Source organism: Scleropages formosus, chromosome 7, assembly GCF_900964775.1.
Source record: "Scleropages formosus chromosome 7, fSclFor1.1, whole genome shotgun sequence".
Lineage (NCBI taxonomy): Eukaryota > Metazoa > Chordata > Actinopteri > Osteoglossiformes > Osteoglossidae > Scleropages > Scleropages formosus.
In genome coordinates this window covers 13,218,345-13,244,099 of record NC_041812.1, presented here as the reverse complement: position 1 = coordinate 13,244,099, position 25,755 = coordinate 13,218,345, and the positions used below count along the sequence as shown (strand labels likewise).

General features: G+C 47.2%; 1 protein-coding gene across 2 annotated transcripts; it reads right to left on the bottom strand.

Annotated features, from left to right (window-relative positions):
- Positions 1 to 383: 383 nt before the first annotated feature.
- wnt3a (wingless-type MMTV integration site family, member 3A) lies at positions 384 to 25,531 on the bottom strand. Of its 2 annotated transcripts, none has more exons than XM_018757481.2 (4): positions 25,437 to 25,531; positions 12,470 to 12,711; positions 3,598 to 3,863; positions 384 to 2,570 (listed from the first exon to the last, which is right to left on the bottom strand). In XM_018757481.2, exons 1-4 carry the CDS (start codon positions 25,529 to 25,531, stop codon positions 2,091 to 2,093), a joined length of 1,083 nt encoding a protein of 360 aa, XP_018612997.2. In that variant the 3' UTR covers positions 384 to 2,090. The 2 variants fall into 2 exon arrangements, with proteins under 2 accessions (XP_018612997.2, XP_018612996.1); XM_018757480.2 differs by lacking the exon at positions 25,437 to 25,531 and adding an exon at positions 16,070 to 16,233.
- Between the last annotated feature and the right edge of the window lie 224 nt (positions 25,532 to 25,755).

Genomic DNA, 25,755 nt, shown 5'->3' with positions numbered 1-25,755 from the left:
ATCGCTTCCATGTAGCTCTGAAACACAATTTGCCAGTGTGTATTTGTATGAAAAAAGGAATCTGAAAGGAAGTAAAGAAAAAAACGGTAGGAGAAATTCCACTGATTTTACAACTGAAAGAGACAGCAGTTTGTAGGATATGAAATGTCCCAGGATTATTTTCTGTGCTTCCCCAACCATCCAAGATATCACAGACAGGCAAAACATTTAAATTAGCTCTATACGTTTATCACAAACATGTTAAAAATGAAAAATGACAATAGTACAAAACTTCACATCTTTCTTTTTTTCTCAAAACTATGTCTACACAGTGTCTTTCATAGAAAGAAGAGAATACATATAAAATGTTCAACAGTGTGTAGCTATGGTTGAGTAGCAGCAAATGAAGAAGTGGGTGGATGCAGCAGTTATCAGACACACCCCTCCGTGGGGAAGGTCCGCGTAGGACCAGACCAAGGTATTGCCTGCATGTCTGGCCAGGCGCGTGGAGAGCCAAATACAGGAACGGGCCTTGTGTCGTTTCTACTAGTTCCAAGCTACAATGGTGTCGGCCCAAACTGTCAGGGATGAGGACAGGGTTTCTGGAAAATACTGCAAGACTTCAACAATGATTTTTGTTAGTTTGTCACATTTTTAGAGACGAGAACGCCGAAAAGCGGTGTATGCGTGCAGGAAGACTGAGGCTCCAAACGCGGGCGGCCTTATTGGAATTCCCTTTCGCTGTTTCAACAGAGCCTTCTGTGTCCGAAGAAAACCAAATACTGATCCACTCTGAGGAGGATGCTGCTTTGTTGGGGCCACCACTGAGCAGGGGACAGGGCCCATCTGAGCCCGGTGATGCCTGTTGCTTGTTGCTCTCACACCCTTTCCAGCAAAGAGATCCGTGCATTCTGACTTACTATTCCAGTTCCATCATCACGCACGCATGCCATGCAAAGGACACCGGAAGAGCCGCACAAAGATCTACGTGAAGCTGCAATATTTTCCAGCACCACAAATGACACAGAGCCTGGCTGATTTAACTCTGAACTGAACTGGCTGATTTAACTCAAGGGTTCTGGGGAATCGTTCTAAGTTTGCAGACGAAGGACCGGGAGAAGCAGACGTGCCCGTGCTGAGCAGGCCGGGACAAGGGTGAGAACGTTAAAGAGTGAAAAACAACAAAATAAAATCGTCACAATACATTCACACAGGTGCAAGTGCATTCTTACCTAAATGTTAGTAGCTGGTTAACACTATATTTAATAAACGCAAAACATCCATTCAAATCACAATACTGGATAACACTCATTTACTGAAAATGTAAAGGAAATACATGTGCTTTTGAACTAGAGAAAAAATGCTGCAAAAGAAAATCAGACAAAACATACCGGATGACATGCCATTATTCAAGTCAACTGAGATGGAGACAATGAGCTCTTGGGGACCAAAAGTAGCAGGTACATCTCGGAAACATGCAGAGGATGGAGGCAACCTCAAAGATTTCATTAACTGGGGGACTGGAGGGCCCCTCTCGCTGCTGACCATGATGTAGAGAGACCTTTCACAGGTTTCACCGGGGGAATTCATGATGCCACGTGTCACAGAACACTCCTCTTTTTAAAAGAGACTCTCTTGAGACCCTTGTCCTGCAGTCTCATTCACACAACATCGCCCCAGTTACAAAAGGAAAAAAGCTCTCCTCGACTAAAAGAGTCTCGACTTAGATTGAGTGGTTTCCACAATGCCCACGGTGTGGTCTTGAGCCGTAGTCGGCGCTCCACAGAGGCAAGATACCCGCAGGTCGTCAAGGGCTAACAATGCGGAGCCCCCAGGACAGAGGTTGACCCACCAGCACCCCACCGGGTGCCTTGTGCATGATGAACGGCCGTCAACTACATTGAAAATGCCACGACGGCCAGCAGTTTGTGTTTCGTTTGTTTGCGTGTGCGTGAACAAGGCACAAATAAGAAACTAATTTCTCTTCATCCCTCCAGACGAGCCCCATCCCTAGCCTGCAGAGGCCATGTTTACCGAGTCCCTCCCCGATGTCCCCCAGCCCGCTCTCTATCAGTGAAACGGCTGCGTCTGCCACAGGACCGAGGGCACCTCTACTTGCAGGTGTGGACATCATAGATCCGCACACACTCCTGACAGCTGACGTAGCAGCACCAGTGGAAGATGCAGTGGCACTTCTCCTTGCGCCTCTCAGTGCGTGTGTTGTGGCCCCGACCACAGCACAACAGGTCGCAGCCATCTATGCCGTGTGAGGTCAGGTTGCAGATGCGGTCACGAGTGCCGAAGGAGCCCGTGTCTGAGTTGGGCTCACAGAAGTTGGGTGAGCTTTCGTAGTAGACGAGGTCACGCTCGGTCGGCGGCTTGAAGTAGGCGTACCTGGGCCGCAGGGTCTCGACCCAGCCGCGGGACTCACGATGCTTCTCCACCACCATCTCAGAGGCGCTGTCATACTTGTCTTTCAGGTAATCCCCGATCACTCGGAAGTCAGGCTGGGACCACCAGCAGGTCTTCACCTCGCAGCTCCCCGAAAGGCCGTGGCACTTGCATTTCAGATGCATGTGGTCATTGATGGACTAGAGGGACAACAGGTAGGCGACCACAAAAAAGTGTGAAATTCTGATGAAATTTAAACCGAATTCATTCCAAATACCTTCTGCAGAAAGCTGACACCCTTCCAATATGGTGACTTGCGTCTGTCGTGGGATTATCTCATTATTTCCTGCTCAGCTGTACCAGATGTCCACAATAATTTAAAAGTCTTATCCATTAAAATACCTCAATATTTCACAAAAGAAAGTGAACTTCAGCACTTTTTTCAAAGGCACAGCTGGAGCAGCCTGTGTCCATAATCCCCATTTTCCTTGGCCCTCACTTTTCATGGTTCTATACAGAAATCGTGACTCTGTGAGCATGTAGGCAGAAATACTTTTGGGAACAAGAGGTTCACGTAATTTTAGAAATAAATACACATTTCCCCCTTCAAAAATAGCATATTTCTTGTTCTCACCACTGTATTTCAGGGCCTTGCTTTTACGCCCTGAAACATGTATATCTTCCTGCAATATGCTGTCAATACTGTGTCCCAACCCAAATCTGAGTCGAGTATCTCACACCAGCATTGCCACTAGCAATGATATATGCTCCTAATGATGCACACAAGCAAATTCTTACTTTAGATAATCGATAAACTATTGCTTTATAAGTATACAACCATCATGCCTACTGATTGCCAGTGAACTCATATCAATGACTGATGAGCCTATGGTCAGTTTTTATTAGTTTTTATGCTTTTTCACTATCAGATGGCTAATTTGGGTGACTACCTTAATATCCTACTTTATGGTTCTGAAAGCTTGCTTCAGTAGGTAATATGTAACATTAACTGAATAGGATCTGCCAAACGAAACTATCTCAAGTTGTGATTTACATTTATTTATTTAGTTGATGCTATTCACTCAGGAGAGATGCCACTCCATCACAAGGCAGGCATTCGCTGAATAGTGCGCTTTATAAATAAAATAATGAAGGCGCTGTGGAAAGTGATGTTGCTCGTACAGCAAAAGCACCTCTGTCTATGTGACATATTGGGGCAGGGCTTACCGTGCGGCCGGCCTCGTTGTTGTGGCGGTTCATGGCAGACCGAGCATCAGGGCGGTTCTCCCGAGCATCAGCAAACTCACGGGACACCATGCTGCCGAACTCGACGTCTTCGCTGCAGCCGCCCCACTTCCATCCATCGCCGGGGGGGCCTTTGTGCCGCGTGTCGCAGCCGCAGATCGTGGCAGAGCCCTCAGCACAGGAGCGTGTCACAGCAAAGGCGACACCAGCCGATGCGATGGCGTGCACAAAGGCCGACTCTCGGGTGGCTGCGGACACAACAGGGACAATCCTCTGATTTTCATGAAACAGCACCTCTAAAAAGCATTGCTCTTCTCATCTTGTCCTCTAAAGCATCATAATATAACTGTTACTCACTGTGCATATTTTTAGCCATGTTACAAAACCACCAAAAATCTGATTCTATATTTTGGGTCTGTACCTGTGCAGATGAATTATTCTTTTTTACTGCTTTCGCTGCTTCATTCCATTTTGCCGGATGTCTTCTATTATAGTGGTTATTATGCATGTGTGCTTGGGACAGCTGGTAGTGTAGTGGTAAGAGCTGCTGCATTTGGACCACAGGTTAAAATCCCCCCTCCAGGTGTAGTACCCTTGAACAAAGTACTTACCCTAACATTGCTCCAGTAAAATCATCCAGTTGCATAAATGGGTAAAAAATTACGTTAAAAGTCGCTTTGGAAAAAAGCATCAGCTAAATGAATAAATGTAAACGGTGCAAGAAAGTTTCAGTGTCACTCCTGCTTTGGCGTATGACGCACATTTTACTAAATGTAATGTCGTACTGGTACAAACGGAAGTCTTTGCAGGAAGAGCAAAAGTTACGACTCAAAAGTGATGCAACGGAAGGTGCAGGAGTGTGGTGGGGCAGGGTGGGGCAGTGGGGCACAGCCCGTGGGGGCATGGCCGGCGGCTGAGTCACAGAGGAGCTGGAAGAGCCACGGCGTGACGGGAAAACACAGCTGACAGGGCCCTAATTAAGTGCCTTTCAAAGCACTGAAAGGCCGGGCCGTCCCACCGACATACGTGTGTAGGAGACACGCAGCCAACAAAAACAGGTCTGGCACTCGACGATTCCTCGCTGGTTTTTACGCAACGCGCTCGACGCATCCAGTATTGCAGGAGTAAAAGTCTCGATGTAAAATGGCAAAGGAATGAGCAAGGCACACAATAAAGGCATCGGTTTGCGAAAGGCATAAGCTCCGAACCCCGCGAGCCCCCGCGTCACGTCTCCTCAAGGAGGCGTTCAAAGCAGCGTCTCCTCGAGACAAGACCTCAGGATCTTGTACAGTCTTGCTCACGGCTTCAATGGGAGCTCCTACGCTGCGGCACAACTACAGGTTTTGACTGGTGTGCGAGGCAGGGCCACGGGGCCTGATGGTGCGCAGGAAGTCCCGGCCAATGCAAGCCCATACACCCTGCGTCACTCTCCGCTCTCTGAAGCCGCGGTGTCTCCCCAGCGACACTAATGTCATTTTTACTGCTGTTCCCTCAAGCAAAAAACAGCAGAACTCCCCATGCATGTCCCTCCTGGGGCGTAAGACTTGACTGGGAGCGGTCACCGAGATAATTAAAAATTAATTACGGGGGCAGTGTGGCCGTCCTGGCCCCCAACCTGCTAAACGGGGGCGCTAATCCCGTATCCCTCATAATTCACGGATGTGCTAGAGCGAAAAGGGCTTTCTGAGCCTTTCGGCACGGAGCTGCGAGGTGCCCGGAGGTGTGAATAGTGGGCCGTGAAAAGCCCACCATTCAGGTTCAATTTGAAACCATGGAGTCGCCCACTTTTTTATTATCAGGAAGCCAATAAAGTTCGGGTCAGACCTCCTTCGTGGGCTGACAATGACACGGCAAAGACGAGGATGCCAAAGGGGGAGGAAGGCGACGGAAAGAAAGGAAAAGAAGATTAGCTGAGTTATAGGGAGAGGAGAGGAGAGGAGAGGAGAGGTTGGTGCGGGGGGTGGAGAAATACATCCCGACACCTAGGGGAGGGATCGGGCCTACCTGAGAAAGGAATGCGCCGGCGGGCCTGAACCGCGGATCGCAGGGGACGCCCCCTCCCCACAGCGCACTTAGCCGGACCACAGCGCGGCGACTCGTCCACATTACCTGCTGGGGGCCTGAATCCCCCATTGTGCTGCCACTGTCACGCCACGTTAGGCCCACAATGGCTCCAGATATTTTATATGAAATTTGCCCTCGCCAGTGATTAGTGAGGACCAAGTTAAGTCATAGCAACAGAAAACTATGCATTGGCTGGACCCCGCTTGTCGGCAGACTGGGAAATCCCTATTCAGACGGTTTAATAAAACAATCTAAAGGGCGTGTGAATGGTGAAAAGCGCTTTCTCTCCGGCTTAATCTCATGGTTGCGGAGATATTGTGCTCCAAGCAGGGCCCAGCAGGGAGGGGGCTAAGGTCCCCCATCAACTCCATTTACCGCACCCCTTCTTTCTTTCTCGCAGAGTTAATGATATACCGGTGTGCTAGCCTCCCCCTAGCATGGAGAAACATGCATTTTATGAAAAGGAGGGCCCTCCTATCACATCCTAAATGGTAACAGTTTCTCATCCAAAGGTCAGAGGTCATAACCTGAATTGCCTGACCTTTACTGGCCTGGTTTAGTTGGGCATCACCACTTGGGAGCATATTAAGCATTTATTTATAGGCCTACCCCTGGTAGACAGCGTTTCAGATATTTATACATACAAACCGCTTAAATAAATAATTGCATTAAAGTCCATGGCAAAAAAATCAAACACACATACTTTTACAAAGGGTCATTCATACAGAAATAATGAACTTGTATTTTTACTAATTAATTTTTCATTTTCTCTTAATGAATTTACAACACAAATAAACAGAATAAGTGGTACACATTCTTTCACAGGTCATACTGACGATTATGAAAGAAAGGTGTCCTCGACAGCAGCACATTATACCATAAATAGCAAAAATAATTCAATTCTCTCGTGTTAAATTAGGATCCGGTGCGATTTAGAGTTCTCTGCAAAGATGGGTAAATTAAACAATCAGCTAGGAAAGACAGAATGACAGACAGCACCTGCACCGCGCTCCAGGTACAGCCACTGAGGGAGAGAGACGAAGCTGCATGTTTTGCAAGGAGACACGACGTGCTGCTGGGGATTCGCCCCAAACCTGAAACTGTATCTGCAGGACTTTGATGTCACTGTAGCTCCAGTTCACAGCTCAGCCCACATGAAGGTCAGCTGTCAGAGGCCTCTCCTGAGGGCTTTTTATATGATGGTAAGACATGGCTGAGCAGCCCTGTGTGTATGTGTGCGTGTGTCTCTGTGTGTGTTCGCAAGGTTTCACTGAACTTGGCTCTGTACAGCATGATCACAGCTGGCCAGACCTATTCGGGATTCTCGCTCCAGTCCCTCCACAGCAGCCACAGGGCACCGCAGTACAGTCTGGAAGTGTGGTAAGCTGACGGCAGTACGTGCAGTGGAGCGCACAGTTGGACCTGGAGCCAGCAAGCTGTACTCCAGTCCCATAGGACTCTAGCTCTGAAAGGTCCACACAGGGAAGAGATCCCGAGGACCCAAAGTCCACCAACAGAAACTATAAATCCACTGCTGCCTGTTATATCCAGTTATAACAATTTAACATGACGCTCAGCTCACTATAGCGTGTGACGCACAGCTCACATTATTTATTCATTCATCTTTTTTCCAAACAAGTGTTACTTACACTGATTTACCCGTTTATACAGCAGGATAAATTTTCCTATATCGATTGTGGGTAAATACCATGATCCAGGGTACTACAGCAGGAGAGGAGATTGGAACCTGGGTCCTTTGAGAAATTAATATACAGTATATACTATATATACATGTTGCCATTAATCATATGAGTCATACATGCATGATATCGCAGGTACAACTTCCTTTGTGATGGTACTTTAAAAGCATTCATTTCATCATAATTAGGCGTGATCTTCTATCGATATAAAATGAGACTCGAGGGGTGGGGCGGCGTCAGGGGAAGCTGCCCACCCCACTGCTCTAATCGCTCTTCTTCACTTGTTTCGTACTGAAGCCTCAGCCAGAAGCAGTTGAACACAAAATCATTGCGAAACCAGTTTGAGGCACCAGCACGAAACTCTCAGCTGGTCCAGCAGTGATTGATGCGGCAGCGCTGCTGTGTTGCTATAGGAACCCATCCTCACGCCTTTCCCTCCTCTCTGCAACGCTTTCCAAAGTCCCCCTCATTTCCTCCTCATCTTCTGCAGGTTCTCCCTCCACCCCGAGATCCCATAGCTTCTGCGGGTCACCATCACCAGTGCCTGAGGAAACAGTCGCACATCCACCGGCCAGGCAGACAAACAGACACGGCGGGACAATGGCGGCGCGCAGACGCGTACAAGCATCACTCAAAGCAAATTAAAAGAGAAAGTGGCGCTGCTGAGCCCCATGAAAAGGAGCGGGGCGAGACTCATCGCCCGCGACAAAGCCCTTAATCCGTCCGCTGCGACCTTTCACATTGTTAGAGGCCGCGATGACCTTAATCCAATCAAAATGATTAACTAAAGCTGCAGGCCAAAGAGCCGAGGCACGGCCCCCGGTCCTGCTCCGGTCAGCACTCTACTGCCCCAGGTGGGAGAGATGCTTCCATTTACACCACAATGGGGCTGCCTGCGAACCCCTATCATTACTCGCCTACTTGAGCTCCAGCCTTCTCCATCATTGTAACAATTGCTCAAGAGTTTATTAAAAGCAATTGCCCCCCCACTGCCCCTCCCCTTCCGCCCCCCCCAACAGCCCCGCCTCCTACCGTAGTAAACATTAGTCTTTTTTTCACAGTAGATGACAGGCTTGGAATCTGCCCCCCACTCCCCCCACTGCTGCTCTCCAGACCTGAGTGCCAACATAGCAGTAGAGTGGTCAACGCTCAGGCGGGATGAGACCGCCTGCGGTCACCTACTCTCCAGCTTCAGATGGTCGTCAAAAATAGCCATTCCTGTCCACTTTCAAAGAACATCTACAATTATTTATCAGACTTACAACATTCACATAGTTATAATGATTTGCCTTTATATGTAGCTAAGTAATATTTACTGTATCAGCGCAAGATAAATACAATGGCCAAGGGTTCTTCAGGGCATGGTACTGGAATCCGAGTCCTTACTACTGCAGGGCAACAGTCAAAGTACTTCACTAAATACTACAAATTCTACTTTATAGTTTTATAGTCTTTCATGTTGGGACTTTTCAAACATTTATTGTTGTCAATTTATTTTCACTCAGTTCTATTGCAGAATTAGAGCTCAGTGCTTGAAGAGGAAGGGGGTGCGGTGGCGCAGCAGGTTTGGCCAGATCCTGCTCTCTGGTGGGTCTGGGGCTCAAGTCCCGCTTGGGGTGCCTTGTGACGGACTAGTGTCCCATCCTGGGTGTGTTTCCTCACGCCCTGGGTTGCCGGGTTAGGCACCGGCTTGCTGCGACCCCACTTGGGACAAGTGGCTTCAGCTAATGTGTGTGTGTGTGTGTGTGTGTGTGCTTGAGAAGGATGTGAACACTGGTACAGTGACAAAAAGAGAATAAAGTGATTTTTGGTTTTTAAAAAAAGCTCCATTTAACTTTCTCAGCTTCTGACCATTAGCTCCAGCAGTGTGTATATGTGTGTGTGTTCTTCTCAACACCATCACTGTCTGCATCACATAAAGGTGCAGGTTAGTGTGTGTAACAAGACGCATCTTCTTCTCAGACATCCTTGTGACAGAGTTTAATGTAGCCTTTTGTACCTTTATGCTGCACTTCTCAAAAGAACAGTTCTGGAATCCACCAAAAATGAGGTGTGTGTGTGTGTGTGTGTGTGTGTGTGTGTGTGTGTGTGTGTGTGCGTGTGTGCGTGTGTGCGCGCGTGCAGGGAATTCCCTCCTGAGCACAAAGATCCCCCCGCGGCCTTGTTTGCACATACATCATTCCAGCTATCAAAACTTCTCATAGCTGGATGCCACTTTCTGACTGATGTATTTGAACGGGGATTTAGAATCCCTTTAAGAAACAAAGCGCAAAAATATTAAAACAATATTTGTTAAATAGGACAAAAAGCGCAGAAATTCGACTGCGGAATGACTCGCATCATTGACAGTGAATAAAGGGCTGAGTTGGATGGCGGCGGCTTAGTACGGCATTAAAAATAGTATATTTAAACTTGTGATTTTTAAAAAACATGAAAATATTGCTGTAGCCAGTGAAAGAATAAAGCGAATAATTATATGTAATATATTAATACTGCACGAAGAAAAGAATTTCATATGATGAGTGGAAAAATGAAAGAACGGAATTTAAAGAAAAACATACTTCTTTGATTTTTAACTGCCCATTATATTTATTATGTATTATTCAACATCAGGGGGGCGCAGTGGCATAGTGGGTTGGACTGGATCCTGCTCTCCAGTGGGTTGGGGGTTCGAGTCCCGCTTGGGGTGCCTTGCGGCGGACTGGCGTCCCGTCCGGGGTGTGTCCCCTCCGGCCTTACGCCCTGTGTTGCTGGGTAGGCTCTGGTTCCCTGCGACCCCATATGGGACAAGCGGTTCTGAAAATGTGTGTGTGTGTATTCAACATCAGAAAACAATAAAATGGCTTATTTTGTGCAAGAGAAAAAGGATGGATGAAAGGGTGCAGCTAACTGATGAAACTGTCATTGTATATTAATAGTTACATAATACTTTGTAGTGTGGCCTTCCTCTCCCCAAGTTGCCCTCAGTCATGCTGGCTTTTGTCGCACCACACATGACCAGAGGATCAGCACTTGCTTGGCTTCCCACCTTCCACCTCGCGATCACACAAGTGGCCCATCCCGAGCCTTGTGTCTCCGAGGCAAACGTGTGCACGTGGCGGAGTGCCCTGCAGGGAGGTGGCAAGGCGAGCGTTCGGGGGCAACAGCGACGCCCCGGAGAGGGGTGAGAGAGGGCCGAGCGTGAAACACAGACGGTTCCCATCAACCTGCCTCCGTCTGACATGACTCTCAGATACAGCTGGTCCCCCTTTCAGCAGCTGACTGTAAACACATCCGTGGTACAGTGTCGCCCTGGAACTGCTAGCATTTCACTGCCAAACTTTCGTATGTTGGAGGGCTGGACACCAGTGGGGTTAAAGGTCAGTTTCAGGTTTGTGCTTTTTTATAACTGAACACGTATCACTGGTACTATAACTTGACGGGTATCACTGCTGCCATTATACAACTGGACTGGTATCACTGGTTCTCTAATGCAACTGGACTGGTATCTCTTGTGCTCTTCTCAAGTGCCCTGATGACCAATAGCGTGAAGATTTGGCCCAGCAATGGTGTGTTACCTGCATGTGCAGCCATGGTGTCCACAATTCTCCGCCCTGAGGGTGACATGGAGCACAGTGTCAGGTTGCAGGAGCGAGCGAGGAAGGTCACAGCCTCTGATGGTTCGGGGAGCGGAGCAAAGTGTAGCTTCATCGCTTAGTTCTCATGGCTACAGCAACAGCATTTTGCTCTCTCCAACAACGTGACACAGTGAGAATTGAAAAAGAAGCTTCTGGAAGGACACTCACATTTGTTCCTGTCGTCTCATCCCGCTAGACCTGTTTTTTTTTTTTTTAAATAATTTCATTAGTAACGACAGAACACACAAGGCAGAGAGAGTTATTTGGGGAATCGGTCCAGATTTACTGAACATGAAGGTTCAAATTTTGCCGCTCTTCTACAGCAACACTGAACCACTGGAGACAATGGATCATTAACAGGATGACCAACGGTTGCAATATTATTGACCCTTGTAAGCTCACACTTTTCTCCGAAGTGACTTACAGCGTCAGGTTTGTGCACTAAATTACTGATAGTGATTTATACAGCTGGGTAAATTTTGCTGTTTAAATTCAGGGTAAGGTTATGGGTACTACAGCAGGAATGGGATTCGAACCCAGGGCCAGACCTAGATAGCACATCACTTGCTTCCCCACTGTACGGTAAGCTATTGTGATATGATGTGTACTCTCGCGTGTCATGGTGACATTTTACTGAAATGTCTGTGTAAAGCCAATGAGTTCAGACACGTTATGAAAGCACCAAGGGGTTAAACGTTGCATCACCACATGCCAAACATAGCAGCAGCTGACAGCCAGGAAATTATTACAGACCTTCAGATGTGCAGTCGGTCTTAAGAAGAACACAGAGGTGAAACAGGAGAAACATCTGTGTTGTCAAAAGCAAAAGGTAAACAGAGCTGTCAGGGATCTCGCTGCTCGGGCGTTCAATCTGATTCTCGGTGGCCCCCCGTCACTGTAAACTGTTGCCAGTCAGACGGCGGGGGTTCGTCACATCTATAATTTCAGAGCAGCTGAGGATTTCCACGATGGAAAGTAATCAAGACAGTCACTGCGACAAATTTGCTTTGACACCCGTTTCCGACATTGACCACCTTGGCCTGTTTACCAAATCGCAAGTCTGTGTCCTTCAGAGACGTAAAACGAGGTGCTGCTGGACCACAATGGACGGAAAGGTAACAGGACAGAAAAAGGGCCTCAGTGTGCGCAATCGTTTCCATGGAGACAAAGTTACAACAAAAGTGCTCATTGACCCACTTATTTCCAATAGCCATTTGTCCAGTGCAGCCTTACAGTGGTCCAGAGTCTATCCTGGAGGCATAAGTTTTGAGGCAGGTTGCATTCTGAATGGGGCACCAGGCTGCTACAGGGTAATCGCACACACACACACACACACACACACACACACACACACACACACAGGACAAATCAGAGTCATCAATTCACCTGAAACACATCTTTGGCCAGTCTGGTTTCGCTCTTTCTACGGCAAACAGATGGATGCTGAGTGCTCCAACAGGGCCACGCACTCACCTTTATCCAGCACGGGTCCGAAGATGGCCAGGTTGTCATTGACGGTGGTGCAGTTCCAGCGTCGTCCACGGAACTGGTGCTGGCACTCTTGGATGCCAAGCTTGACGCCCTCAGCCACGCTGGGCATGATCTCCACGTAGTTACGGCAGAAGCGAAGCTGCTTCGGCACCAGCCCGGGGATGGAGCCACAGAGGATGGGCTGGGTGCCCAGCGACGAGTACTGGTGGCCAACTGCAAGGGACCTGCGGGCACAAGGGAGGTCATACACTCACACACGTGGATCAGGTGCAACAATTAATACACACATGTGCTTCTTAAGGGCCTGTCTGTGCTCTGTGGACGGATTTGCACAGAAATCCTACTTCACCCTGGAAAAGCCAGCCTGGGTTCGACATGAAAGGCCACTGTCAGCCGCGAGCCATTTATAGAGCTGCGCTCACACCTGAGATCCTGCCCTTTAATTACAGGATACACGACTTCTTTAATGTCCTCCTGCTCCACAGCCTGAAGCTTAGAGTAATGAGACAGCAAAGCAGTGATTGAGCATTTGACAGCACGAGTCGCCCGTCGGATGGTTACCGGCACTCCTGCACAGCGCTGCGGTCAGCGCAGCTCAAGATTGAACTTGTTAGGCCCCAAAATGTTTTTGTAGCTAAACATTTTATTGTGTCTGGTTTTGTGAGTGGCGCAAATGATACTGAATCATCCAGATGACTCCGGAGCTCATGCCAGCTCCTCCAGCAGTGAGTCTACGTTGGCCCCAAACATACTCTCCCCACACGCTAACACGGTACTTTTGAGTTCAGAAGTTGTACTCAGACAATGGCCAAACAATAACTGCATCTCAGCCTGTTCATTCTGAGTTCTATGAAGGACCCCAGGCAGCGCTGAATATGGGAAAAGGGTGCCAGTAATTCACAGGACATCACGTCCCTCAGTGATGGACACACCTGACAGACACACGTGATGTCATTTTACTTCTTTCTCTATATAAATAATCTCCTCTCTCAAAACACACACACTGTCTGAAACCGCTTGTCCCAAGCAGGATCGCGGCAAACAAGAGCCTAACCCGGCAACACGGCACACAAGGCCAGAGGGAGAGGGGACACACTCAAGACGGGACGTCAGTCCATCGCAGGGCACCCCAAGCGGGACTCAAACCCCAGACCCACCAGAGAGTAGGCACAGGCCAAACCGCCATGCCACCATGCCACCACGCCACCACATCCCCCCTCTCTCAAAACAGAAATAAGGAAATAAATGCTGGGGGAATCAACTTCAAATGAGACACTCAGCAAAAACATTTCAATGTTCATTGATAAAATGTCCGTTTGCTATATTTCATAAGCGCCCACCTCTCTGGAAACCATCTCTTTGTTGTGCCACAACAGGCCCGGGCAGTGACTGGCAGTCAGCACTGTATGAGGAATGGGTCGGCATTGAGGTGTAGAATTCTAATAGCATTTTAACAGAACTGTTATTCGTTGTATGTGTATTGTTCCGATGGTGCAAATCTGACAGGGAGGGTCAGTTCATACAAGAGGCTCCATGCCAGTGCTGGAGAACAGTGGTCCCATCATGGCCCGTGTTAGGTCTTGCTTCTGATCCAGATCTACCAGAGCACCTCCGCTTCTAATGGTACGGTGCTGCTCTTTTTCTAAATAATGGCAAATAATATTTTTTTGTCACTGTTAAGGTTGCTAAGTGTTCAGAATTGCATTTTGATTTTTTCAGCCTAGCTCCCCTGTAAAAGAACAACTCAGGATTGAATGTCACAGACAGGTGTTTGGTTCCCTTAGGTCACTGCTGGGGTCATCTTAGGTCATAGCCAGCGAGCAACAGTCCGCAGCAGACTTCATTCATAATGATGTCAAAAAAGAGAAAATTACGGGATGTGCCTCACAATCTCTTGGGTATTCAGTGGATTGTTTGTGTACAAATTATGCTGAAAATGTGACGTACGAAACATACAGACAGCTTTTCAATTCCGCATAAATAGTGTGAGTGAAACTGTGTAATCGAGGTAAACTCATGTGCTGGGAGGCTCGTCAAATAACACATTCTCTGGTTATTTTGTGCAGAGCAGAATCATTGTAATCATATGCTGTGATGAAGCTATATTTGATGACACTTCCCATAAGTGCCTCCATCGTGTAGATGCACAAGTAGTGATGTGTTCCGTATCCTATTTGCCCCGAATAAATGTTTTATAACGTGAAAGTTGCAGTTCTGGTTGCTGTTTTCATCCAGTTTCCTGTTGACTGCAGGAGGAATTCCTTTAATGAGATCCCAAGTGCAGCTCTAAGCGCTGCAGTTCGAACCCTCGCGCAAAGCCATGTGACCGCAGTCTGATCCTATCAGGATCCTCAGCCTTCTGATATGGGCTTTTCTCAGTTGCAACTAACGTGGCAGTTTTTCCCTATTTTTATTGATTTACTGACTATCTTGTATTGTGTTTCTGAGCTGAAATTTGAGCTGAACGCTGCCCCTGGGTTCATTCAAAGACAACACAAACTGCCTTGCTCTTAATCGCTCGTTCGCTCATTAGGAGCAGCAGAGTTGCTACTTCATAGAGATGTTCGACCTTCCGTTGGCTGCACTGTGCGCTTTCCCTGGAAGGGGTCACGTCCTGATCTCCTGCAAGTGTCAGAAACCACCTCAGCAGTGCAGTCCTCACAACTCATCATCCGTTCTCTGTGATAGCCCCCGGTTTCAGCCCCGATTGCGCCCACTCAGTGATTCACTGAAAGCCTTAGTCATCGTCTCCGACACGGAATGCCTATTTGGTGACCTTTGAGTCATTTCCCTGTAAGTTTTCGCCAACAGAAACTGCCACTTGCTTTAGTCACGTTTAGCTCACTTTCTGAGGAACCTTAGTTGACGGGAGCACTTGTACTACCCATGCCTTTCAAGGCTACAGCTCCTCCAGGGGGTGCTATGGAGCCACTGCAGTGATGAGACCCCCCCATCCTCTTGTGGACAACAGCGTGATTCATGGCCACACGGGATGCGAGCGCAGTCGGCTAATCCTGCTGCCTGGTAAGAAATCAGGTCGTGCCGAGATGGCTCTGATTTTGACAAGAATTTCCTTGCTGATTCTAACAACGCTAACGGTCACAGCCAGAAAAATGGCTAAAATTAAAGGGCCAAGGGTTGCGGTCCTCACAACTCATCATCCGTTCTCTGCCATAGCCCCAACTTTGGCCCTTTAATTTTGCATTCAGATATACTTTTCACCAAAGCGACTTCAGTGACGAGGTTTGCATACCAAACTACCTACACTCATTTACCCTTTTATACAGCCTGGTAATTTTCACTCTATCAGCTCAAGGTAAGCGCCAAGGGTACAAGGTCAGGAGCAGGGACTCCTTAAACTGCAAGGCAAGAGCTCTAACTACAACAACACCTGCCGTAATTTCAAGCAGTTAATGAAATTTCCTACAAGATTTAAAATACTTCTTGTATTAACTATTATAGTTCAGCATGTCTCGTCTTCACAGCCTTTGGCTGCGGAACAAAAACCTCTACCACCTTTCCACTAGTCATACCTTGCTATCAGCAGCTCCTTACACTATTTACAAAGATGGAACCGCCCACCTGTTCTGTTTTGCATCCATCCGGGGCCGTGCGCTCACCCCCGGGTTCTCCTTGACCTGGCAGGTGACGCCCAGGTGAGCCGTCGACGCCATGCGCACCGCCGTTACCTCCCGGGTGCAAACCGCAGAGGCACACCGACAGCTGTGAGGACACACTCCTCTCCACAGCAGAATGTGTCACTGACTAGATACACTTGTGTACACAGGGCTCGCCCATCCTCTTTTACTCCACCCGTACGTTAACACTCTTTGTTATCGATATCCGCTATCAAAACACATTAGAGCGGGAGAGTACAGTGATGACAACGCCTACAGGTTCCCCGGCACATCTCTCAGCTCCTTGTAGGAGCACAACATTGGGCACCAGCGCCTTAGAATCAGTGTGCGATGATCTAATAGCTCACAAAACCACAGCAGCACAAGTGTACCGGGGTAACCAGCGGCCCTTGTGCGTTTGTCCAGTCCAGCCGTGCCACACCGAATCAGTCTCTAGACCGTGTTAAGAGATTGCGGCTAGTGACCACGGGCGTGTTTCGGTAAGACCTTTGGCACCTTCTATCTGTTTTGTGAAGTCCACAGAGTCTCTGCAGACACTTTTCTCTTCAGCTTCAGGAAGCTGCTAATCTGCAGCACCAAACAAAGGGCAGCGATCCCTTTTCGATCCCATTGTGTTTGCAGGATCACACGGTTGTGTTTTGATCGCAAGAGAACAGAATCCCGAGAGCAGACTCGGTTTTTGATGCGCGGTCAGCAAACGCCTCGCTCAGCTGAACGCGGTTAAGGCACTTCGTCAAAATGTTGCTCTCCTCTGCCTTTGCTGCGCAGTTTATTGATTTTTACACTTCTTGTTTTCCTGGAAAACACCTCAGCTGGAACAGGTTTCCCTCAGGAAGAGTAAAACCAGGTGAACCGGGGACTGAGCACTTGGCAGCCCTGCTCCCAGCATGCCCCACGGCTGCAGGCAGCACCCAAGCAGACTCCTCGGACTCCCTCGTCCACGGTGTAAACACGGCGGTTGTGAGCAGACTGCAGCAGGGGGGCACGTTAATGGGACATCTCAGCTTTAAACGGGGCAGATTCACAGCCACCCACACATGGAGCGGAGCCGCTGTCAAATGTAGCGTGACTCTCGCTCTGATTAGCAGTGGACGGCTTCCAGGTGAGCAGGCAGCCAAGGTAAACTGCATAATTAATTGGCAGTGTGACATGCGCAATCACCAGCGCTCGGCCGCAAACACGGAAGCTGCTCAGATGCGATGACAGTCTCAATCAGGGTGTGTGTTGAGTGATGAGAACAGGTGTGTATGTGTGTGTCTGTGTGTGTGTGTGTGTGTGTGCATGCGCGTGCCAGGACACCCCAGAGCCGTGGCTGTGCCGCACTTCAGTGCAATGACTTCCCTTCATCGCTGCAGCTGTGGCACAAGTATTCCTTAACTGTTCCGAGTGTTATTAGTTATGACTCCATATTAGGCTATATTAAAGAAAGCCGAGTTGTACTGGAGTGTTAAAAGCGTATAATATTCTTAAAGCTGACGACACAGTTTAAACAAGTTTCATATTTATATGCTTATATTTTATTTTTAAAGGTTAGGATTGAATGCAGTGTTTCAGTTGTAGTTTATATTCACCTTAATCTACGGTGGTGATCAGTTGAAACAGACCATGTGATTTAGAGGAAGCAGGAAATTTTGGAAGAAGTGGTTTTTACGTGGATTTGGAAGAAGTGTGACCGTGTTAATAAGATGGTGTAAGGAACTTCTGTCTCCATCAGTTGCTAGATTAATAAGAGGAGTCCATGCATGTTCAACTGTAGGACTCAGGTGTGGGTGGGAGATGTGTCCTCAGCTTAGACGAAGTGGCCATGTAGCGGCTGAGAAGCCTTCAGCTCTTCCTCCTCATCAAGAACTCCTCTTTGCGCATTTAGTACTAAACACCCTGACCAAGATGGTCCCTGTGTGTTGTGTGGCTCTGAACACCACCCCACCCGTAGCCCACAGCATCCCGTTCCGTATGTGTTCTGAAGACCTCAGCTTGGCTTTTGGTCTTGAGATCTAGGAGGAGGCCAAGCGCATGGAACCACCTGCAGACCGGAGCCTCAGACTCTTTTTCTCTCTTTTAATTTGGAGTGGGACCAGCCCAGGTTTAATGCATACTTCAGCAAGCCTGTGCAGAGGCCCTGAGAATTACCCCTCGTGGGCCCTGGGGGCCTAGGAGCCAACTTTGACATAAAGCGGGAATGTTGGGGAGAAGGAATGCACGGAGAGTTCTCACCTCCAGGTATTTGTCTTGCAGAGGGAGGGAGGGGGTTCAAGACAGGGGAGAGAAAGCTGTGTCCACACCTGCTGCACCACGGCAGGTCTGAAGAGCGCCTCGCCAGGTGGGGTATAAACAGCAGTGAGCGCGATGTCATGGGTCTGGGGGCCTCCATCCTCACCAACATCATGTGCGATCCTCATAAGGTGACCGGACAGCCCTCCGACACATCCAATGTCCACGGAGGAGGACAATAAACCACGTGATGGGCACCGAACAGGATGACACCTCGCTTCAAACAACATTTAAAAAAGGAGCCATCTTACGGCAAAGTGCTCACTAATCCTCCTTGAATCGCTATCAAGTGCCGTGCGCCTGAGCTCCTTCCTCCCAGGACATTGTGCACGAGGGCTTGTTCTCTTGGAACGAAACGGCATGTTCAGATCTTTCCGCGGCAGTTCAAAGACTACAGCAGCTTGGCATCGCTAGAGGGATGGGCTCTAATGAATACGGAGCAGTTCGCTTCAGGTTTGCCGTTTCTCCGACTTGCATTTCTCTGGCCTAGATTAGATCAGCACGGTGACCCGCCCAGCAATCACAAATCATAAACACACAGCTTGATGGCTTTATTTCGCTGCCAGAGGCTGCTTGCTTCGACCGACTGGATTCCCGCCATCCACACCGTCAACTGCTGATGACAGGAAGGAGGGGGTTTCAAATTAATCTGGTCCCTAAATCTGAGACACAAAGCAAGGGCACGATGTCCAAGGAACTGCTGAAGGGAGAGACAGAACCAGGTCAACAGTAAATGACTGAAATCCACCCAGATCCTGAAAAATGTATTCAGGATGGTCCTGTTGACTTCCACGCTTCCCACTAATGCCTTTCTCCAAGGCGACTTACAACGTTCGGTTTCTATAATAAGCCATTCAGCAACTAACGAGCTGATCAGTACCTTGATCAAGGGTACTACAGCAGGGAGTGGGATTCAAACCCAGCTCCTTCTAGTGGAAGATGACAGCTCTAACTACCATGCTACCCAGCAGCCCAGGCAAAGACTGAAGGGCATGCTGGATGCCTGCCGAAACCCTAAAATGAACCCAGGTCCTTTAGATCTTCACTGACACTCTGAAGTCATACGTGAAGTAGTGAAAGGAGAGGTGGGCATGTCTAGTCCTCGTAGGCTGTAGGGCATCCTGGATTTCATTCCAGATCACATCTTAATTATTCGGCTTTGACTGGAATTTTGACTCAGTGCATTGCAAAAGCCTGTCTTGTTAAATCGAATGCATCAGCTCAGCGTGTGCTGCTGGTTTTCACTCATCTCGAGCCACACAAAATTTCTAGAAAACTCTCCCAGTCACACTAGTGTTGATGCCACATAAAGAGAATAAATATATCAACAATGATTGAACAATTAAGGGCTAACAACAATTAACAAATAATTAATTGCAATAATTAGAATTATTATTCAGTTTTATGAGCAAAACTAAAAACATTCAGGGACATCTTCCCTTGTCACCATTGTTATACTGTTTGACTGTTTGTCAAACCTGGGGGTCTGTGAGGACAACTGCTGTCCACCACAGCGCTACACAATAACAGTCATATTTTCACATGATTCACACACATCAAGTGGTTATGATCTAGCTGCATGTTACTCTGTGTGACATCAAGTGCTGAAAGCTCTTTGTTCACCCACGTATTATTGATATGCCAGAACTTCCCAGTAGCTTCCACGCAGACTGCACGGGGAGAGAAGTGCTGTCATATCTCAGCTAAATTTCGAAGCCTCTTTGATGGGCTTTTGACCTCATTGCACATCTATAATTATGGTTAACGAGTTTTCTTCTGTTGGAGTATTAATTTGAATGACAATTGAATTGTTTTGCTCATAAGGAGGCAGCAAACAGTGTATCACTTAGGGCTGTCACCTCCTGGTCTGAAGGCCCCTGCTGAGTGCCCATGAGTTGATATAGTCAGAACATACTGCAGTACACATACACACACACACACACACACACACACACACACACACACATACACACATTGTCTGAAACCACTTTTCCTAAGTGGGGGGGGGGGGGTCCCAGTGGGTCGCGGTCAACCGGTCAACCGGAGCCTAACCTGGCAACACAGGGCGTAAGGCTGGGGCGGGGGGAGGCACCCAGGATGGGACTCCAGTCCATCGCAAGGCACCCCAAGCGGGACTTGAACCCCAGACCCACTGGAGAGCAGGCACAGACCAAACATACTGAAGTATTAATGGGTAAATCACTGGAAGTGCCCTTGGACAATGGGGTCATCCAAATGAATGTTATCGATTAGCAACGATCTCAGGATTCTTCCAAACTCACATCTCATGTTTGTGAGGTGCAAAGAAGGATTGGCAGGAACTTCACGTGTGTGTTTGTCCTGGGACAGGTGGAACCTGAAAAAGGGTCCCCTGTGTTGAGAGTGCCAGTGATGTTCTCAACCCTAGCACTACCTAGTCAGTAGAGTGAACATCTATACACTCTCAGCATCTGAACAGATGCTCACAGGTCACTCTGCTACCATCAGTCTGAGGTCCACAATGCTCTTTGACCACATTTAGAGTATATTCAACTGGAACACACCAGAAATTAGCTCCAACGTATTGCCTGTTGGCTCATACGTATAACAGTAATTTATCTCATTTTGTAATGTTTCTATGGAATGAACTTCAGTCTGGAAGCTCAACACAACATCTGAATGATTTCAGTACAACAGCAGTAAGTCTGAAAAGCTGCACATGGTGAAGGCCATTCTGCTGAAGGTGATGTTCAGTGAAAGCAACACACCAACTCAGCAGCCACCGAGGTTTCCAGATCTCCTCATGTTGCTCTGCATTCAGAAAAACGGTATCTTCAGTGGGTTCAGCAGAGACAGAATCTTCACTCAAGTCCTTCTCTGCCCGGCCGAAATGAGCTTTATAAAAAACCTGCTCTCACTCCTCCTGGAATGACTTCTAGTCACTGAACAGCATTGATTCACAGCCCATATCACCACCTACGATTGCACAGTCTGGGCCAGAGTGCCGCAATGGAACCGTGCCAGCATGGCATGACACTAATGGTGCCCCCCGCCCAAGTCCAAGACCCGAGAGACATGCTGTGCCAAGGGCCCGCGGCCCGTTGCTAAGCCATGAGTGTATCACGGCACATGGCATCGCGCTCACAATAAGTGCGGCCAGGTGAACGGGGCCAGTCTGCTTTTGCCATGGAAATAAGCCCTTGTTACCAGCTCATTTAATCTGAAAGGAACAATAATAACTTCATATTTAAAGTAATTGCCTTCAAATTCCTGTAACCCCTGGAACGGGCTGGATTAAACCACGGTGGTGAAAACTGACCAAGTTGGACCTGTCTTCACTGACTTGTGTTTAAACAGTGCAGGGCTTATGAAGCATTTATGGATTGCTGCTAACAGAGAAACCGTCCATCTGTCAGTGTCACAGCCTTTTGATAACCTTTCTTTACAGCTGCTAAACAGCTGGTAGTATTAAGCACTAAGTGTTTAGCGCTGCAGGGGGGGCGCAGTGGTGCAGTGGGTTGGACTGGGTCCTGCTCTCCAGTGGGTCTGGGGTTCAAGTCCCGCTTGGGGTGCCTTGCAATGGACTGGCGTCCCGTCCTGGGTGTGTCCCCTCCCACCTTACGCCCTGTGTTGTTGGGTAGGCTCCGGTTCCCTGCGACCCCCTATGGGACAAGCGGTTCAGAAAATGTGTGTGTGTGTGTGTGTGTTTAGAGCTGCTGTCTTTGAACACAAAGGCTGCAGGTTCAAACCCATTCTCCAACTACAGAACCCTTGAGTAAAGTACTTATCCTAAAGTGTGCCTATAAAAGTTACCGAAATGGGTAAATAATTGAATGTAATGTTGTAAGTTTCCTTGAAGAAGAGTGTCATAAATGTAAATTTAACTGAGCTCTTCATTCAAGGCAGCTTATGATATTAGATCAGCAACTTGACAATAATTTAGCCATTTCCATTTTACACCACGGTATTTTTTTAGCATTTCAATGAAGGCTAGGTGTTGTGGTTGAGGGTACTACAGCAATAAATGGATTCAACACTGGACCCTTTAAATTACAGTGCAACAGCTCTAACCACTATGCCACCTGCTGCCTAGAACTCTAGCACAGCTATTATGAATGAGAAATTAATATGACTTGAGTTTCCTGTTGAAGAGTCAATTACAGGCTGACTGAGAGCACAACCACGCACACAGCCAGCCATCACAGCAAGTGTCCACTGCAGCCACATCATCCTCTAGTGGACAAAAGGACTTCATATAAAGTCACACTATATACACCTTATACCTCTTACCCTTGCTTACAAAGCAACTTACAGCATACTTACAATGATTCACCAATTTATACAGCAGGGACAGGGTAATTTGTACTGTATTAACTCATGGTAAGTACCTTAATTAAGGGTACTACAGCAAGAACTCCTCTTGATTGCAAGGTGAGGGCTCTGACCACTACATTTAGTATAAATCATAAATCCTAACCCTAACATGATAAAAGATAAAACAAGCCGCTGACTTTTGACCGGAGCTGTGCGCCCCACACGGCTGCGGGAACGAGCAGCGCGCCCATCGGTGCAAGTACCGCCTCCAGTGAGTGAGTGAGTGGAGTGGAGTGGAGTGGAGTGGAGTGGAGTGGGTGAGTGAGGGTATTCATCTTCCGCTGCTAATGCGGTGAGTGAAACCTTCCCGGACCCGCAGAACGCAAAATGTCCTGCAGAGCAGCGCACTTTTTGGAACATCATGTGTGCGGATCACGTGTTGATCTTCTGTGGCTCCTGCGCTCCACTATCATCAATGATCATGTCCACGGCAACCTTCATTCATTATACACTTAATATTAAAGAACTGCACGGAAGGCAGAATGAATCGCATGTTATGGAGCAGTCATGAAATCACTGTTCACAACACGATGATGATCATATTTCGGGTTCAGTCCCGGCCGTAACACGGGAGTTGGCACGTGCGAAGCCGGCCTGCTTTTATGCACTTCGGCTCAAGGTCTACAGGCACTCGATATTATTCAAATTGATCACGTGACCAAACGGAGCGCGCGGTGACCGTATTACTCCTAACAGTATTTAATTTTCATTGGTTTTCTCCATTATGCCGGTAGTTCACGTTCCACGCAATGTGAACATTTTCGGACGAACAGACTACTTCAACGTTTTTAAACAGCACTGTATTATAAACTGCGGTTTTTAAATGTATCATTTTCAGTTTCGACCTATTCGAAGGCCGACAAAGTTTGAGTGGCCTTCGATTCGATCTAAATCGGACGAAAAATTAATTTCACTAATTTACGTCGTGATGGAATAAATGTAACATTTTGGTTTTCTTTGAAATGCAGGTGTCACAAAAACAAAAGGTAGGTCATATTTTAAGTGAATGTAACTTCGGAAAATTAAATTCTGTTATTACAAACTATAATCGGTTTTTGCACTTCAAATGTAAGAGGAAGCAGTGAAGCGCGTTAAAGCACTAACTTTAGAATTAATTTTATGAAAACTGTCCACATATTCATAAATGTAATCCGAGATAGCGTTCCGACGATGTGTGTGTGTGTATAAACAGTAAATAAAAGTTCACACACAGAAGCTGTGCCCTGTAACTGCACCCTTCTCCTCCTGGGACTTTGTCTCCATCCATGAGATGAAGTCATGAGCTCAGCTTTGTAATAATAATAATTACATAACCCAGCTCGCCCCCCCCCCCCCCCCATTGAGGGGGATGCAATTTATAATAAACTGCAGAAACAAACATCCCCCTTTTATCATCACCCCTTTATCACCTTTATCATCACCTTTGTCAGTTGTTTAATGCATCTGTAGCCTTACTTATATAAAGCGAATTTTGTATCTTGTATGCAGAAAAGGATCAAAAATAAATATGTACATAGGATAACATACTTTTTCGTTTTTTTTTCAATATTTTTAATCAAATGCTGAAACTGCCAGTTAATTGGCGCAACAAATAACCAGTTTTCCTACAAAAAAGTTCCCAGTTGTCTATATATATAACCGTTATATACATTTATATATAGTATTGTAAATATATGTTATGTTTACAGTATAATATATATACAATTTTATAGTAACAGATTTTCGTCAGTTCTGCGCCAGTTTTACATTAATTTTCTCAAAATTAAATTTGTCACGTTATGTTTTTTGCTAAATGACAAATCACTTGGTCAGACGAGAAATTGTTTTGGATATTTTCATTTCAAAGATATCTACAACGTTAAGAAAAGGCATGCGTGTAATATTAACATGACACTTTTTTTGTAAATCCAACTTTTGTAGCTTTTCAGAGTATGCTGCCTCAAAGCTGCACTAGCGTTTTTGTTGTGGTTTTTTCTTTAGGTGTGATGTTCCAGAAATTTTTAAATTAACAGAATGGAATAACCTTAAATTAACAGAATGTGATTATTATTATTATTATTATTATTATTATTATTATTATATACAGTAAGTCAACACATTGACCCGGCGAACCCACACAGTTCAGTCAGGACGCTTAATTCTGACGTAGCGCGTTTTAACTATGATTATAACTCGGACAGCCGGACTCAAGCCTGTGTTAAACACAAGCACAAGAAGGCGCAGGTCAGTGTGCGTCTGCTGCACCTGTCTTACGGGGAATTTCCGCAGGAGAAAACTCAACTCCAGAGAAGCCATGATTTAACAGGAATTAGAAGACACGTGGACTTCAAAATAATTATTCTGATGACGCTGATTACTTCGCAGGACGGTGTCTTCCTGCAGCTCACAACGCGGTGCAGTGGTTCTCCTGCTACGGGCAACGCGCAAGTTACAAACGCACGCTTTTTTGCTGCCGCGAGCACGCACCTTCGCGCGCTGGAACCGGCCCGCGCGCAGCGCTCGCGCACCGGAGTCCCGCTTAGAGAGGGAGCGCAGCAGAAGTTCCCAGTTGCATTATATAATCAGAAGAAAGCAATGTAATGAGGCAAATCATAAAGAAGTATAACAGTGGTAATTTATGGTAAAAACAAAAGTGACACTGAGAGCAGCGCTTGCCTTGAAAAAGAAAAAAAGAAAATAAAACTTACCACCAGATAGGGTAACTTGCCGTGACATGCGTGAGCCCACAGAGAAACAGGAAACATCCAAGGTAGATCATCCTTGAAGAAGTTTCTGAAAACATCTTTCCCCCTGAGACAGACACACACGCGCACGCACGCACACACACGCGCGCACGCACACACACAGAGTTTGTAATGGAACAGAGCAAAAAAAAAAAAAAAATTGCCAATGCACACCAAAAAATCTTAGTCTCTCTCTTCTGGAAGTGTGCTTCAGAAAGACAGCCCTTTCACGACCAGTCAAGACAGAACACACATACACACACACACACACACACACACACAC